Source organism: Pongo pygmaeus, chromosome 1, assembly GCF_028885625.2.
Source record: "Pongo pygmaeus isolate AG05252 chromosome 1, NHGRI_mPonPyg2-v2.0_pri, whole genome shotgun sequence".
NCBI lineage: Eukaryota > Metazoa > Chordata > Mammalia > Primates > Hominidae > Pongo > Pongo pygmaeus.
This window is the reverse complement of record NC_072373.2, coordinates 158,313,771-158,330,482: the sequence shown is the minus strand read 5'-3', so window position 1 is coordinate 158,330,482 and position 16,712 is coordinate 158,313,771. Positions and strand designations below refer to the sequence as shown.

Genomic DNA, 16,712 nt, shown 5'->3' with positions numbered 1-16,712 from the left:
CATGTCAGTTTCTGAAGGTGGATTAACTCCCACCCTCTGGAGTCCCTGAATAATCTCTGATTAAAGATGAACTTTTGTGAAGATGTTATTATATTCTGATATACCACTTTTAAATAATGAACATCATCACAGTCTACAACAATCTGTAAAAAAGAGAAAAATCACTGAGGAAATTAATTGACTTATTTTTCAATTTATACTTTCCTCCTTAAAGTTAATTGTTTAAGAAGTTTAACCTTATCACAAAGTTAAAATATTTACTGTACTAACAATTGAAGCTGTGTTTGAATTCAAGTTTACCTTTACATAAGGAAATAAAGCTCAATTAATAAGGGTATAGATTAATAATCTTTTTCAGACTTAAGCTATGCACCTAAATTAATTTTCAGCCTTGACTTATTGAAGGGTAAACTCAAAGAGAGTACAGCTGACTTGCTCACTCAACTTTCCTATTAGGAATAAAACGTGCATGCTCTGGCACCACATTATCACATAGTTTGTTATTAATTTTACTTAGAAATAAGGCTACTTCAGTTTTAGTTCCACAGAGCATAATATTTCTAAACAATCAACACATGATTAATTTATAAAGCAGAAAGAAATAATGTAAAAGGGCAAAAAATAAATGTTTTCCATTTTCCTAGCATAATAATTACATTTTTCTTGAAAACCATTTGTATTTTAGGGGACTTATGCCCTTATACTTTAGTATGCAAGAGAAATAAAATAATTTGATGATTCTGTTTGTATCTGGAGATTGAAAGTTAGCTAGCATGATTTATGATCTACTGAAAGTAAATCAAATATAAACCATTGTGTACATATTTTCTCAATTACTCTATATTTAAATAAAGGAATCCTAGAAGTCTGCTACTTTTCATTGTGACTTGAATCAAAGTAAACAGAGGTTGGATTGAGACAGAGTATTTGAATGCTTGGAGGACTGCATTTAAAGAGTTACTATGCATATTTCAAAAAGTTCTAATATTTTCATGTATCTATTGTAGGTTTCAAACATGTAATGTATCAACCATGGGCTCCAAAGATTTATTGAAGGGAAGAATCAAAGGAAGATATGAGGTGAATCATTTACAAATGCCATAATATGGTGTTAATGGATATTTCTTTATCTTTGTAAGTAGGGATTTGTATGCCTGTAATAGTCATTACACTTCCTAATGACTACAATACTTGCATACCTTTTTTTTAAATGTGTGTATGTGTGTGCACGTGTGTGTGTTTCAACTGAAAGCCAGTCAAAAAACTTTTTCATTCTGTCTGTATGACTCTTAATGACTTTCTGATATCTAGGAATGTAAATTCCTGAAATCAAAGACAATATACTTCAACAAATATTTCAATGACAACAAATATTTCAACATTGTTAACTGCTTCCTAGTCATTTTGATACCTAAATATTAAACATTTCTAAGCACAGTCTTTCACCATATAGCAGTTCTGAAAATACATACCTTGCACAGTCAGATGCACCTGCATTGTTCTGGGTGTATGTTGAGTCTGAACAGAACACGTGTATGGGCCATCATCTGTCACATCTACATTCTGTATCTGGAGGCTGTAGTCCCTTTTATTCAATGTTGAAATTGAAACTCGAGGATCCACTGACCACTTATCACCTCCCGCAAAGATAATACTTGACCGGTTCAGCCAGGCACCCTTTGAAGCTCCATCTTCCAAATAACACCTACAAATTACAAGAGATACAATACTATTAATCAAAATAAAAATGAGAGACAACATTATTTTGTTCTGAGTGTTATTTTGTTTTGCTGAATAAAAGCACAGCATCAAATGCAAACATCAGACATTAACTCAGGAAACATGAACATACTGATGCATCTTCCATTCCCAACGCAAATGTGAAACAATACTTGCATACAGTTTTTGTAAGTGTGTAGTGTGTGTGTGTGTGTGTTTGTGTGTGTGTGTTTCAACTGAAAGTTAGTCAGAAGTCTTTTTCATTCTGTCTGGATGACAAATCTAAATAAAGTTAAATTAGTTTAAATAATTTTCTGCATTAAAGCCTATTTCTTTGTTTGAAATTATGAGAAGCAGTAAAGGTCATGATTTAGACTGACCTGACCCAATCTGATACTGAATATAATGTACCAGATGCAGAAATCATAGAATCATATAAGGGTGGGTTTATTTATTTATTTGTTTGTTTATTTCTTTATTTGAGGCAGGGTCTTACTTTGTCGCCCAGGCTGCAGTGCAGTGGAACAATCTTAGCTCACTGCAACTTCCACCTGTTGGGTTCAAGCAATTCTCCTGTCTCAGCCTCCCTAGTAGCTGGGATTAAAAGCGCCTGCCACCGTGCCCAGCTAATTTTTGTATTTATAGTGGAGACGGGGTTTCAATGTGTTGGCCAGACTGGTCTTGAACTCCTGACCTCAGGCGATCCTCCTGCCTTCGCCTCCCAAAGTGCTGGGATTACAGGCTTGAGCCACGATGCCCGGCCTATAAGGGTTTACTTTTAAAATAGCTTGCATTTGCACAGTGGTAAGCTTGTACACTGAAACTGTAAACTATGTTTCACTGATAAAACTATGAACTATGTTTACTGATTGCTGTAGTCATTAGATATAAAAAAGCTAGTATAACACTTTTATTAATAATGTTGCTTGTTTTGCAATTTATTGATCAATACTTTTTTATAAAGCATTCATTTAGCTAGCAAACATTTATAAGGTATCTATGGATTTAAATAGGTATTGTCTGTTGCTGTCTACAAGTTTTAGTCTAGCAAGGAAGACACAAGAGCAAACCAATTATTACCATACAGAAAGGAGAATATTTTTATGAAATCACACACAGGATGCATGAGAGATCAAAGAGAGTTACTTGACTCAGGGCGTTGAAAGCATAAAAGCCTTCTGAAATAGACAATGTCTGAGATAAAGAAGTAAGTATTATAAGATATAGCATTCTAGACAGAGATGCTATATGTGGGCAACACCAGGTAAACATGAGAGAAATAGGCATTTCAGGGAACTACAAATAACCATGAGATATATGGTAAAAGGCATGAGAGATGGAATTGGAGAAATAAAACTGGATCCACATGATGATGACAAGCGTAATGACAATTACTGGATTTTTAAGGTCAAATTTGGAGCCATTTATTTAGTCATATTCTGTAACAGGTTTCAAAAATACAGCATTGTGTTTAATAGTAGTCAGCCACATCAAGCTTTAGAACAGAAGAAGGCTGTGGTCATATACCAGTGATTTTGCTGAGGCCTGGAATTCTGTTTCATCTTGAAAATGTTCTGTTACACATTAAAGACTGGTTTTCTTAAATGAGTACAAAGCACAGCTACAGAACGAAAACACACATACATAGAAATAGTTTGACAGCATTTCCACAGAACACCTTGGGGGATTGAACACAGTGTTTGAGATTGCTACAAAATTGTAAGCTGAAAGCAACAGGGTTGGCTGCTGTCAACTGTGTGAAACTAATCAGTGGGTGAAAAAGTAAGGAACAAGGTACATTGCAGAATCTAATTTGCAGTCAGCTTTGCCATCTACAGAAACCAAAACGGAAGTCGTAAAGGTTACTGTTAATTGAAAAGCTTGTCCTTATGTATTTAATAAAGAAAATAAAACCCCTTTAATGATGTAATTAAATAATTCCAGCATATTGTCATTCTTAATAATATTCAGAGAGAAGATAGAGGGGACATATTTCCCATTTCACAGATCACATTTGTGCTGGTACAGGACAGAACTCTGAAATATTACTGCTAGGACTGTGATGATTCTAGTGTGTCATTTAGTATCTGCATTCATCAAGTGTTTCTGTGTGACCTCTGCATCTATGGCCTTCGTATGTTTTTCTATTGCGTGTCCATAACAACTCTTTCAGGGTATAGATTGCAAAGCTCTTGATCACTAGAAAATAAATGGAGATGTTTAGGTTAAATGACTGGCCTAAGCCACGATATTAGTGGGTGCCAATGTTGAATTCATAATCAAGTCTTCTCTTTCCACATTCAACGCCCTTTCCACTGTAATGCAGATCAAAGACTTTTAAAATAGGTTTCAGAAATGGGAAAATGATTAGAATGTTGCAGAAATTACTGCAAGTAATTTCTTATTTACTGAATGTGACCAACTGCTTAACCTGTCCTAGTCTAAAGGAAGCAGAAAATTAATTATTAGTGGATGTTTTACCATGAAAGTCTGATTTAGAATGCTCTGTTGGGCATTTCCATTTCCCTAGAGGCAGTAGCAGCTTTACCTTTATTTGGGGAGTATTAGGGAAGACTGCAGAGATTAACCAGTAGTCTTTGCATAAGCACTGTTCCTCAATTCTGGCATGACATGGGCTGCCACAGAAGAATAGAATTCAATTTCTTCATGATGAAAAAAATGAAAAAAGGCATCATTTATGTCTCCTTGGCTTCAATAACTCTATTTTGTAATAGTCATTGTTCCCAACTCAAAGTTTTTTAAGATACACATTAGTAATACTCTTGAATGACAATCAGAAAAAAAAACTATTTTCCTTTTGGAAATTTTGCTGAATTTTGTAGAATTATTCTCAAACTACACTATTATGTTAGAACATAAATAACCCAAACTACCATACATGGAATTTTACAAATTTTGAATAGCAAGTCTATGTAGGCATGGCTATGTTATGAAATCATACAGAGAATACATGTAGTTTAAAGGTCTAGTATGATATGACTACATAGAATATGTGAATAGGCCAAATATACACACATAAACACACACACGGCTCTATGCATGTGTAGGTGTTGTTTTTTTGGTCATTATAAAGATTCCTTGAGAATAAGAACTATGTCTTCTTCCTCTGTACCTCCTTTTCATTCTCCACCTACATCCTAATTTTTCCTTTGCAATACAAAGAGATATTGCTTGACATGTGTATGCCGTATTAAGAAATTCTGTAAGGAGGGAAGCTATGTGGGATACAATGGGGTGGAGGGTGAGAGCCAAGTAGAGGAGCATGATAGCAATTTATTTTTGTACTCTTTGGGTACCAACATTTTTTTTCTTGGTTTAAAAAGTCTAGTGTCTACAAATACAAATTTGTTGGAATCCTGGCCCAAACAGAATTTATAACTTAGCAAGGATGATAAAGCATGTGCATGAACAGCCATCATGCAGAACAGGGAGTGAAAAATGTAGTAATTAAATTGTCATTATAACTGGATTATTGAGATTCTCTGAGAGTCTCTGGCTTCTGCCCTTGATCCTTGTAGCCAGGTCCATTCTTCCCACAATAAGCAGAATGAACATTTTAGAGTTCAAATCAGATCACCAACAACTCCAGGCCTTCTATTTAATTCATAAGAAAATTAATAATTCTGATAGTAGTCAACACAGCCTTACAGAGTCTGGTTCCCTGATGCTTTTCTGACTTTACCTCCCACTCCTATTTTCCACTTTACTCTGCTCTAGGCTGGGGTCCTTTAGCTGTGCTTCCAACAAGTCAGGCATTCTCTTGCCTCAGTTAGTTTGTATTTGCTATTTCTTCCCTGCAACTTTTTTCCCCTAAAGTTCTACATAACTTTATGTAGAAGATAGGAAGACCTATCTTCCTTAGATCTTCATTAAATGACCTAATGTATTAAACAGCAAAAATAGCACGACTGTTCCAACACTCCCTTTAGACATATTACCTATTTACTTGATTGATTATTGTCTGTCTCTTTCCACTAGAAGCAAGATCCAGGAATTTTGTCTATTTGGTTGCTTCTATATATTCCAAGGGCCTAAACATAATTAACGATAAATATAAGTGTGTGCTGAGTGGATAAATGAAAGTAAAAATTAGGAAAATTTTGGAGAAAGGAATAATATGATAAAGTGTATCAAAATTCCCAAAGTGCAGCATAGTTGGAAAAGCAAAGTCACACCCATGTAAACTATAATTACATGTAATTAAATGCAAATATATGTAGTACAGACAATAACTGGTGAATGATACAGAGGATGTGCTAAGCAATCTAAATCAGTAAGTGAAGAACTAAGCTAAGAATTCAGTGATCAGAAAAAAAGGCAAGTCAGGGGCAGGGGTGGGCAGGGTGCCGGTGGCAGATCAAGCAAATCATTCATACACATAGCTACTTGAAATAAGAAAGAACTACAACATTTGACTCTACACTTCAGAAACCCTTTTAAACCATTAGACATTCTGCTTAGTATGTGCTAGGAGGTTTGCTAGGCATTTTACATTTATTATACCATTTAAGCCTCACATAACCCTATGAGCCAGATACTACTATAATCTTAATTTTTTAGATGAAGAAGCAAACGTACTGGCAGGTTGTGACTGAACAAAGCCAGTTGGCTTGCATTCTTAACCACAGTGACAGACTATGCTAGTATTTTTAGAGTCAGGTAGCAGCAAGTCAGAGGGACTCCCTGTTTAGAATGGAGGAATTAGGGTGTAAGGGAGAGTTCAGTGAAGTGAGGGTGGTCAGATCATTAATGGGACTGCATGAAGTAACAGTTCTCTGGTCACAAATTCAGATCTTTTTTCTTTGAACTTCAAAATGGAACATTTTAGCAGCAAGTGATCTTAAGATCCCTTTGAAATATAGACAATGAAATAATCTGAATAAAAATGTTCAATAATAAATATATCCTTTAATCGAGTATGGCATAGCTTTCCTTGATAGTGCTTTTTATCTTTCACTTTAAAAATCTGCTAGACTACCTATTTTGCAAGGAGATGAATAAAACAGTTCCAAAAATACACTCTTCAGCATATGCTCTGTTGACACTATACCAAATATCATGATAAATACTTAAATTTTCAGTCAATTATCTGGATATTTTGTACACACAGTTCCAAACATCTGGCTATTGGAAAATACATAGGAAATAGCTTGAACATTTCTTTTTGCTTCATGGTTGTTAATTACATAAACCCAGGCTCATGATATTTAATTCTTTTCTAATAAGGATGGCACTACTGCCTAAATTCTTTTTAGGGGCCCCCTTAAAGGATGTTACTACACATTAGGCAGGTCTCTGTTTTGGGGGTATGAAGTCCCATTGGATGAGATGCTATTTGATCAAACTGTTAGAAAAATTCTAACAGAATATGCCTGTGATACTAACTCCTGTGGTGATTAAATCCGAAAGGTGGACATCAGAGAGTGTAGTGAAAAATAGCATATTTAGGGTATTTGTTATTTTTTAAAGCTCAGTTAAGTCAAAAAGCCTGTGGCTGCTGAGGAATGATTTTGTCCACTTCTATCTCAAATTCTTTGTTGCACAGTCCAAAAACATAAGCATTAGCATCATTACCAGTATTCCACACAGCAGAATTTATTCAGCTGTATGGAAAAAGAACAACTTTTCTCAAGACATTTTGATTAATGAAAGCTCCTATTAAAGGCACCAATTAATAAAAAAATAAAAAGTACCTTTTTATCTTGGACTCAAAGCGAAACTCAGTGAAAATAATATTCCTATGAAGAGACTTACCAGCTACCTTTACTACTGTCTCTTCATTGCATCATAAAGTCCTACATTTGACAGAAGGAGAACTTTCGAAAGCATGTTAACAGAGTTCAGAACCCCATACAATCTCCATGCTGATTCTGCACACAAAGAGAGTTTTGATATCCCAATTTCAAGACCAAATGAGGTAAGGCAAGTAAAGCAGAGATTACATGGAAGAGAACAGAAATTCTACCGTCTTTCTCTCCTACCTTTGTTTTTAAGGCACTCTCTTCTTGATATCTTTCATGAGAGTTGATTCCTAGATAATATGTATGTATGTATACATAAATTATATGGTTACATAAATATTTCCTAGATAATAATATCACTTTATATAATCTTATGATTGACAATATTTAAAAATTCTCTTTTACAACTACTCAGACACAGAAATGGTTCTTATTATCTGTCTATTTTTGCAGGTGTGGCAGAGGTGGGAGACAGTGAAGGGCGGTGGGAAATCCACGGTAACAATTTGTTCAGTGAACTTCAATTATTTAATGAAGTCCTCATCCTTAGAGATGATAAGAATTATATTTTAAAATATGTTTCTGGTGATATCTAAGTGAGAACTGCACTTCAGCAGGTAACAGTTCAATACTGTTCAGTATACAATAGTAATATGTTAACATTACTATGCACCAGATACATTTTAAGCATGTTATGTATATTTTTCATTCAATCCTCAAAACAAGACTTTGAGTTAGGTACTATCAAATACTATTATTATTATCATTATACCCATTTTACAATGAAGACACTGAGATACTTAACTAACAGATAAGTAACTAACAGATGACTTGCTTATTGACATTTGTATTATATGAGAAAAACTTTATTATGAAATAATTGCACTAAATCTTCAGGCCTTAGAATCAAAGTAATATCAATAAAACATGTACATTTATTTTCAAAATGGGAGTTATGCCATGTTGGGTATATTTTACTTCTTATGTAATAGCAAAACAGAAAAAAAAAAAACAAGTAGCATTGGTTTCTTATTTTGTTGGAAAAAGAATTCTATTTTCTATGTATTTCACTCTAGCAATTTGGGATAATATGCTTATTTTAAAAATATTTTGGATAAAAGATTGAAAACTATCAGCCACTATTGATTATAAGACCAAATCCTCAAACATCTTAAACATTTTTACATTGTAAATTAGATGGGAAAAAAAAACTGAAAATTAAGCTTTGTGAATTTTTCTTACTTTTTTCATGCAGAACTATACTTAACGTCTCCCTGAAATCTGTGAAGTTTAATGTAATCAAGTGATAGTATTAATTCATATAGTTTAGTTTTACTTTAACGCAACTTAAAATTCTTTATATTTTTTAAGAGACAAATTCTTGCTCTGTCACCCAGGCTTGAGTACAGTGGAGTGATCATAGCTCACTGCAGCCGCGAACTCCTGGACTCAAGCAATCCTCCTGCCTCAGCCTCCCAAATATGAGTCACCATGCCTGGCTCTAAGTTTGTTTTTTATATATATATACACACACACACACATACACACACACACGTATGTATATATGTATATATATGTGTGTATATGTGTATATATGTGTATATATAATACACACATACATATATATTTATAAACTATACATATGTGTATGTGTGTGTACATATATAAAACAAACTTAACTATACATATATGTATATTTATAAACAAACTATACATATATGTATAGTTGTTTGTTTTATATATATACTCACACATACACACACATACGTACACATGTGTCATACACATATATACACATGTGTGTATAAAATACAAATTTAGAGCCATTTATATATATACATATATATGTATATATAACATTTTCAATGCCTGGGAAATCATTCAAATTTGGTTATGATTAAGTCGTATTTTCAAACATTAAAATCACTCATTTTAACTCATAATTAAACTATGTTTTTCTGCAATACCACAAATTGCTTTATCTTATTCTTTCCATTAAGAATAAGCTTCCAAGTAAGAATATATGTCTGTGTTAGGAGGGGCCATGCCAAATAATTTTTACATATAAAGGGTGCTTCAATACAGTATTTGTAAATAATTTAACATATAAATTAGCATTTTTGAAGTAAAATAAGCATGGATAGAGTAAGAGAGATCTTGTACATTATGATTAAAGAAACTAGCAAAGTCTGAATATCAAAATATCTTCATTTTTGGCCTGTTACTAATTACTATCCTCTTATCCCAATAATAATAAATTTCATTTGCAGAATGATTACTATGGGTTAAGAGGCATGGAAACACTTTTATAGGTATGATTTCATTTAACACTCACAAAAACATTCTGAGAAGTAGATAGGTCTTATCATCTCTGCTGTAAGATTACTGAATGCATGAATACAAAATTGATAAATGAGGCAAAGAATGTAAAAGTCCTAAAAAAAAAGGTGTTACAAATTTGCGTGGTTTAAGGCTAGCTTTGTTCCAATGGCTTTAAACATGAATTAAGCTGAAAATTTCTTTGTCATCTCTACTTTTTAATTTTTGAATTCAACTAAATCAGCTTGCTTTCTCCCACATGGACTTGATTGAATGTGAGATATTTCGATCTGGAAGGGCTTCAAGATTTTTGATAACTGGCAGGTGCTCTGAACCACTGTGGGGAAAGTTCTGTCTGCAGTACTGTCTCCCTGGCAGCTGCTTCCTGGAGAAGTTGGACTTTCACCTCAGGAGATATAAAGGGAATGAAAACTACATTCAAAATGCATGCAGGAGGTGTTTAAAATAGCAGTATCAAAGACAGGAAATGCAATCAGATCCAGAGAAATGACTGAGATAAAGCTCTAGGCTCCAGACAAGCCTTTCTATTCCATCCTCTTTGGGATGGAGCCAGGTACATACACCTCATCCCTAAATCGAGGGAATAAAGGAAATGGACTTCTCTAGTAAGAACAGTATCAGCAATTGCAGCTCATCTCCCTTCCATCAGCCATCTTTGTGTTGAAGTCACTAAAAGTATTCTATTTGCATATATTAATAAATAGAGACTATAAAATAAGAAACATAACATGGATATATGGAAAGGTTCTAAATTCATGTTTTGTAAAAATAATAAATTTATGCTACTTTACAGTATCACCAAATACAGACATTTAAAAAGCAAAATGAATTCTGTTCCCCACCTTCCCAACCCATCTGCTTATGTTGATCTTTAAGCATCCTGCCAGGCACTGCTGGATTTTTCTTATTGCAATTTTTCCTAATAAAAAATATTCTGAACACAAATTTTGTTTTATCAATAAAAAATGGTTACACAGTCAACTAATTAAAGCTAGCCTTGCAATCAGTTACTATAGTAGCCATTAACCCATATTTATCTGTCTTCTCAAGAAAATGGACTAAACCATAATTCAGTATGAACTATGCCTTAAAATATAAATTAAGGAATATACCCAAGAAGAAAAAAAAATTAATGTATTTTTTAAACAGGTCCCTGTAAAAAAATTAAACTTTATATTTTTGAAAGATGTTAAGTTAAAACTAGTCTCAAATTTGAGTCTTTGCTGGATCTTATCTTTTATTATAACTTTTCCTTAACAAACTGTGTAGTGTAATCATAGTTAATATTGGGTTCAAATGTCATCTTTCTTGTGTACTAGGCCTGGAACCTAGGCCAAGTTAATTTATCTTAGTTTTCTCACCTGTAAGATGGGGTTAGTAAAAGTACTTACTTGACAAAATTGTTATGAGGATTAAATTAATTAGTTTGTTTAACTTGTTTAGGACAGAAGGAGGTGCATGATAAGTATGCAATTCAGGTTAACTATTATTACCCTACATCCCTGTTGTTAACTTTGTGTTTGAACTGTCAGTAACAACAATAACAAAAACCTATGTATAAAATACAATTAGAAGAAGGAAAAAAATAAAGAATTCACAGAGTCTGGCTTGATGTAGCAAACCTTTATTTTTCTATACTGTCAGAGCACAGAGCTGGTTCACAGAACTAATTTTACAGGTAGCTAAATGTCATATGTTAAAGTACTTCATTCATTTACTCCCCTTTGAACTGCCACAAAAGTTTTTTTTTTTTTTTAATACTTCCCCATCTTATAAGCAGAACATGTAGAAAAAGACAGCCTTGGTGTTATATTTTAAAAAGTTATAAAAGTTATACTGGGACTGAAAACTTACAGTCAGAAACCATATTCCTAGTTTACTAGCAACTGTTTTGGGCAAGTAATTCAACTTCTATAAAGAATTTCATAGTTGCAAAATTGAGATAATATCACCTGTGTTAAGTAGCTTCTATTTTGGTATAAGATCAAAGAGGCTGTGCATGGGAGATAGGTTTATAAAGTTATAAAGTGAGTTATAAATGTAAACATTTTATAATTATTACAATGTTTTATAGGTTAATGCTCTTCATAACTCTAGGTTATGTTTGTGAATTTCTATACAGAGACTGCATAAGCACAGTGATCTTCCCAAGCCCATTAATGTAAAGTAAAGGGTTACCAATTCTATTCTTTTCTTTTTTTTTGTGGGAGTGATAGGGTCTCACTCTGTCACTGAGGCTAGAGTGCAGTGGTGCAATCATAGCTCAATGCAGACTTGACCTCCTGGGTTCAAGCGATCCACCTGCCTCAGCCTCTCTCCACATGTCTTACATTCCCAAGTATCTGGGGCTATAGGTGCATGCACCATGCCTGGCTAAATTTTTTTATTTTTATATTTTGTAGAGACAGGGTCTATTATGTTGCCCAGGGTGGTCTCAACCTCAGTTTTTTTTCTTCTTGCTTGTATGGTTCATAAAACAATTTTGTAAACTATGTACACCTTTGAACTCTCAAAGATTGCCACCTAAAATTTTCATCATAATCCAAGGTCTTTGCCAACCTATAATTTCTTACTACTATCAATATTGCTATTTTAAAATAAAACTACAAGTTCTCAATTTTAAATATGTCCAAAGAAATCGAATTAAGAGTGATGTGATGTTCATTAACAGCCATTTAAAACAAGATGAACAAATAAAATAAATGCTACGTTGCTTTTTCTCCTGAAACTGGTATTATTCTACTTATCCCTCATAATTTGATCCTAATTTGTTATTCTTTAAAGCCTTTTATTGATATCCTATCTTTTCTACTGTAAAAAGCTGTATATAAATTAGCATTAAAATAGGTCTTGTGAACATACAAATCTAAGTGAAAAAATATTCAAAAATATTCAAAAATAAAATAACTTTTATAAATATTAATAGTATATGATTGAACAACTTATATATATATGTATATATATCCCACATTTTAATAAATATTTGTTCAGCACTTTGGAAGGCTAAGCTTGAGCTCAGGAGTTCAAAAGAAGCATGGGCAACATAACAAAACCCCGTCTCTACAAAAAAAATTACATAACTTAGCTAGACATGGTGATGTGTTCCTGTAGTCCTAGCTACTTAGGAGGTTGAGATGGAAGGATGGCTTGAGTCTTGAGTCTGGGAGGTGGAGGCTGCAGTGAGCTGAGATCACACCACTGGACTCCAGCCTGGGCAACAGAGCCAGATCCTGTCTCACATATATATATATATACACACACACACACACACACACATACATATACACACACACACACATATGTATATGTAAATGTATATATATGGATAACTTTATATAGTTAATATATATTATATATATAACTCATATATATATAACTTAATATAATTAATAATAGAGGTGTTAATGAACTGGTTTTATCTAGATACATGGACAAACTTTCTTACTCAAATGGCAAAACATTTTACTTACAGGAAATAAAGTCCACAATGAATTCTTCCTAGATTTTGTTGGAATGGATTTTATGGACAGAAACCGTGAGAAAACCTGTTTTCATAAATAAGTCTATGGGAATAGAAGGTGTCCTATTTAAGCAATACTACTAATTCTTCAACTTGATGAGAGGGATACAACAAACAATTACAGGAATCTATCACCCAAAATCATTCCTAATGCTTTATTAGTTGATGATGATATTATACACCCTGTAGATGTATAGAAAGCAAATTGTAAACCACCTCTATTGCAAAATAATTTAGCAACCTCTAGATATTGTTTTAGCATCAACATTTTAAATAGCCTCTTTGTTTACTATCTGCAAGTTTTAAACTTTGGGCCGTGGCCCATGGTATGATTCTACATGTTCAATAGGTTTTGTGAAAGGTGACAGTAAAAGCAGGAGGTAGGAACCAGAACCAGTCCAAATACAGACATTCTCCAGCAGGTTGGTCACTTAAAAACAAAAAAAGATATTAATGATCAATCAATTTCTTAGAACTATCTGTTCCTGCATAGTCCTTGGAAAGTCATCATGTACCTAAGTGTATTTATGTCTAAAATGCTGTATTTGGTATATTTTTCTAATGCTAAGCTACCAATATATTTGAGTAGTATTTCTCCACTTCTAATCTTCCCTTTCTATCTTCCTAGAGGTTGGAAAAGGAGACAACTGAATATATGTGAGAATTATTATAATATAAGTTTACACATTGAATATAGTGCCCCAAAGACAATCTTTCTGAAGAACATGGACTTTTAAAATACAGTTGCTTAAAAAATCTTTTCACTTTTTTCTATCTTGTCTAGATTTAAAGTTGCTTAAATTCTGTTAAAACAACAACTGGAATGTAGCACACTTTATTATAATTTCCATGGATCAGTGAATTAAAATACGTTCTCTCTTGAAAATAAAAATTGTGCCCTATTCTACTAAATTCTATGGGCTTGAATATCATTTGTATTTAGTCAATATTTATATACTTTAGAAAAACTTAAGCTGATATCTATATATTATAAATATTTATGTTTAAATATATGTGTTAGTAGTCTAGGGTTGCTTTTCATTTTGAGAAATATAAAAACATCTTTATGATCAACTCTTTGTTATTGTTAAATATTTGCTTCTTCAAGGGATATGTGTGCTTCAAAAGGGGCGTGTGTGTGTGTGAGAAAGAGAGAGAGACAGGAGACATTTGGTACAAAAATGGACAAGACATGAAAATGAGTATTTATTATTACATGTATAGTAAAAAAAGTGACACACTTTGAATATGAAACCAATATATAATTTAAATTAATTTCACCTGAGCTCTTTCTTACAGAAAGTGCCAGAATCTCCCCACATATCAATGCCTCTCTTGCTAGAGGATCCATCCAGCAGCAGCATCTAGTGGACAGCTGGACCTGTCATATCTCACTGCCTTGCTGGCTCAGAAATGCAAGTACCTCTAAGGGATGTAAAATCTACTGCGATATAGGAAAACTGTAAACTTCAACCATGACTTTCTGGCTGGACTTCTCTTTACTAGATTGCTGCATATTTTTCGAGCCCCATGACTATCATCTCTCAAGGTCATAATTTTGTGATATTAGTCATTACCTCCTGGAGTCACTCTAAAAAGTTAACCTGAAGAGGAAAAAAAATACACTATCACTCTAAACACAGGTGAATTGGAATCTGGGGGAAATACTGATATGGCTTCTTCAAGGATATGGTACTTTGGGTTCAGAGTAACACAGGATTGAATCATAACTCTTCCTATGACTTCTAGCCTGAGGAATTTCGGGACTAAATTTTTCTCAACCTTCACATTTGCTTCTTTAAAATGGGGATATGAATATGCACTTGAAAGGGCTATTTTGTGAGATGGACTGAAATGTCTCACGTGATAAGATCTAAGCACCTAACTTTAGATGTCATGTCTTTGGGAAGCTCTCCCTGACACTTCCATTCAATGGCCTCAGACAGGTGTAATGGACCCTCCCTAAGGTTTGCACTGCCCTAGCACATTAGGCATCATTCTTTATTGCCCTGCACTGTTCAGTCACCCATTTAATCAATTATTGTCCTGCCAAACTGTACAAGACTCTGGCTTATTTTTCATTGTGAAGTGTAGTAAGAAGTTCAGTACCTGTCACATAGTTGGTACTTAAAAAATAGTTTTTTGAATACTATAAGAACCCAAATAAAATACTGTGTGACTTCTGCATGAAAGAAAAGATGACATATTCTACTGGAAAAAAGAACAGGGTAAGAATAGGTCAGGGCAGGTTTAGTAGGAGAGGTAGCATTGACACCAGCCTTACTCTATTGTACTTTAGAACTTTTGTTCCAAATTATCCTAAATTGAAGCACAAACAGCAATCTCTGGATTTCCTCTATGGTTCAAAAATTGAATACATAATTTGGAACAAATGGAACTGCCCACTGTCTACAGAGTCTCCTTTTATCTTCTTATTCATTTTACTTTAAAAATAACTTAGTGATACTAAATTCTAGCCTTGACACACTGAAAGGAGAACAAACTGCTTTCTGTCTTAGAAAAACAAATGGAAGCAGCTCATATGGTTTCGTTTTCTTTCCTATGTTTCTGGAAAGTGTAAGAAAAACTCAGTGACCAGGTAAAACAGATAAAGAATGGGTAAAGAGACCGTATAAAGAAAATCTACATAAGTTAACAAATATTTTATTAAACTGAGGAAACTTTACTCATTTGGTTTTAATTTGACTCAAACAACATAATATTGTAATTATTATTCTTACACATTCAAAGATGGGTTTTTTACATTTTTATTTCATGATCCAAACATGGTCTTGGTGAAATATCATTCCTGTTTATGTAGTTCAGAGCTCCTACTGTGTGGCAGTAACTCCTTCATTTCTTAACAAGTTATACATTTGTCATTCATTGTTCTTACAATTACCTGCATTTTCTGGATAAACACACTGGTAATCACTTTTAGTATAATTCGTAGTGAGCATAACACATAAGTAACATTATTAAATATAATAAATGCATGGGAACTATAAATTAGAGAAAAAGGAAAGAAAAAAGAATGCAAATTGAGTGCTTTTTGAAATGAAAAGTCTAAAGTGTACTGCTCCCTAAAATTCTATTTTACTTGAAATATTTTCATCCTCAAATACTGTTTCGTTCTTGAACTGATTTCCTATGTCAAGAACTCCTTACTGCTTTCTCTATAATTCTCTACCTTAGCCATTAATCTCTCACGTGAAGCTGTCAAAACCTTTTATGAAAATGGAAACCTACTATATCCACTTTTCTTATCTTTCACAGTGCATTATTTTCAAGCAGCCAAGCAAGTTAGTTAAGCACAAACTGGCTTGTAAAAGCCATATTATGAATATAGCCACACTTTCCTCAGCTTTTAT

At 33.4% G+C, this 16,712-nt stretch overlaps 1 protein-coding gene across 1 annotated transcript in view; it reads right to left on the bottom strand.

Annotated features, from left to right (window-relative positions):
• The window catches only part of NEGR1 (neuronal growth regulator 1), a 911,208-nt gene that overhangs the window by 541,382 nt on the left and 353,114 nt on the right, over window positions 1–16,712 (bottom strand). The window contains exon 2 of the mRNA XM_054482631.2: window positions 1,473–1,705. Within this exon, the coding sequence (XP_054338606.1) occupies window positions 1,473–1,705 (233 nt within the window). The remainder of the gene's footprint in view (window positions 1–1,472; window positions 1,706–16,712) is intronic.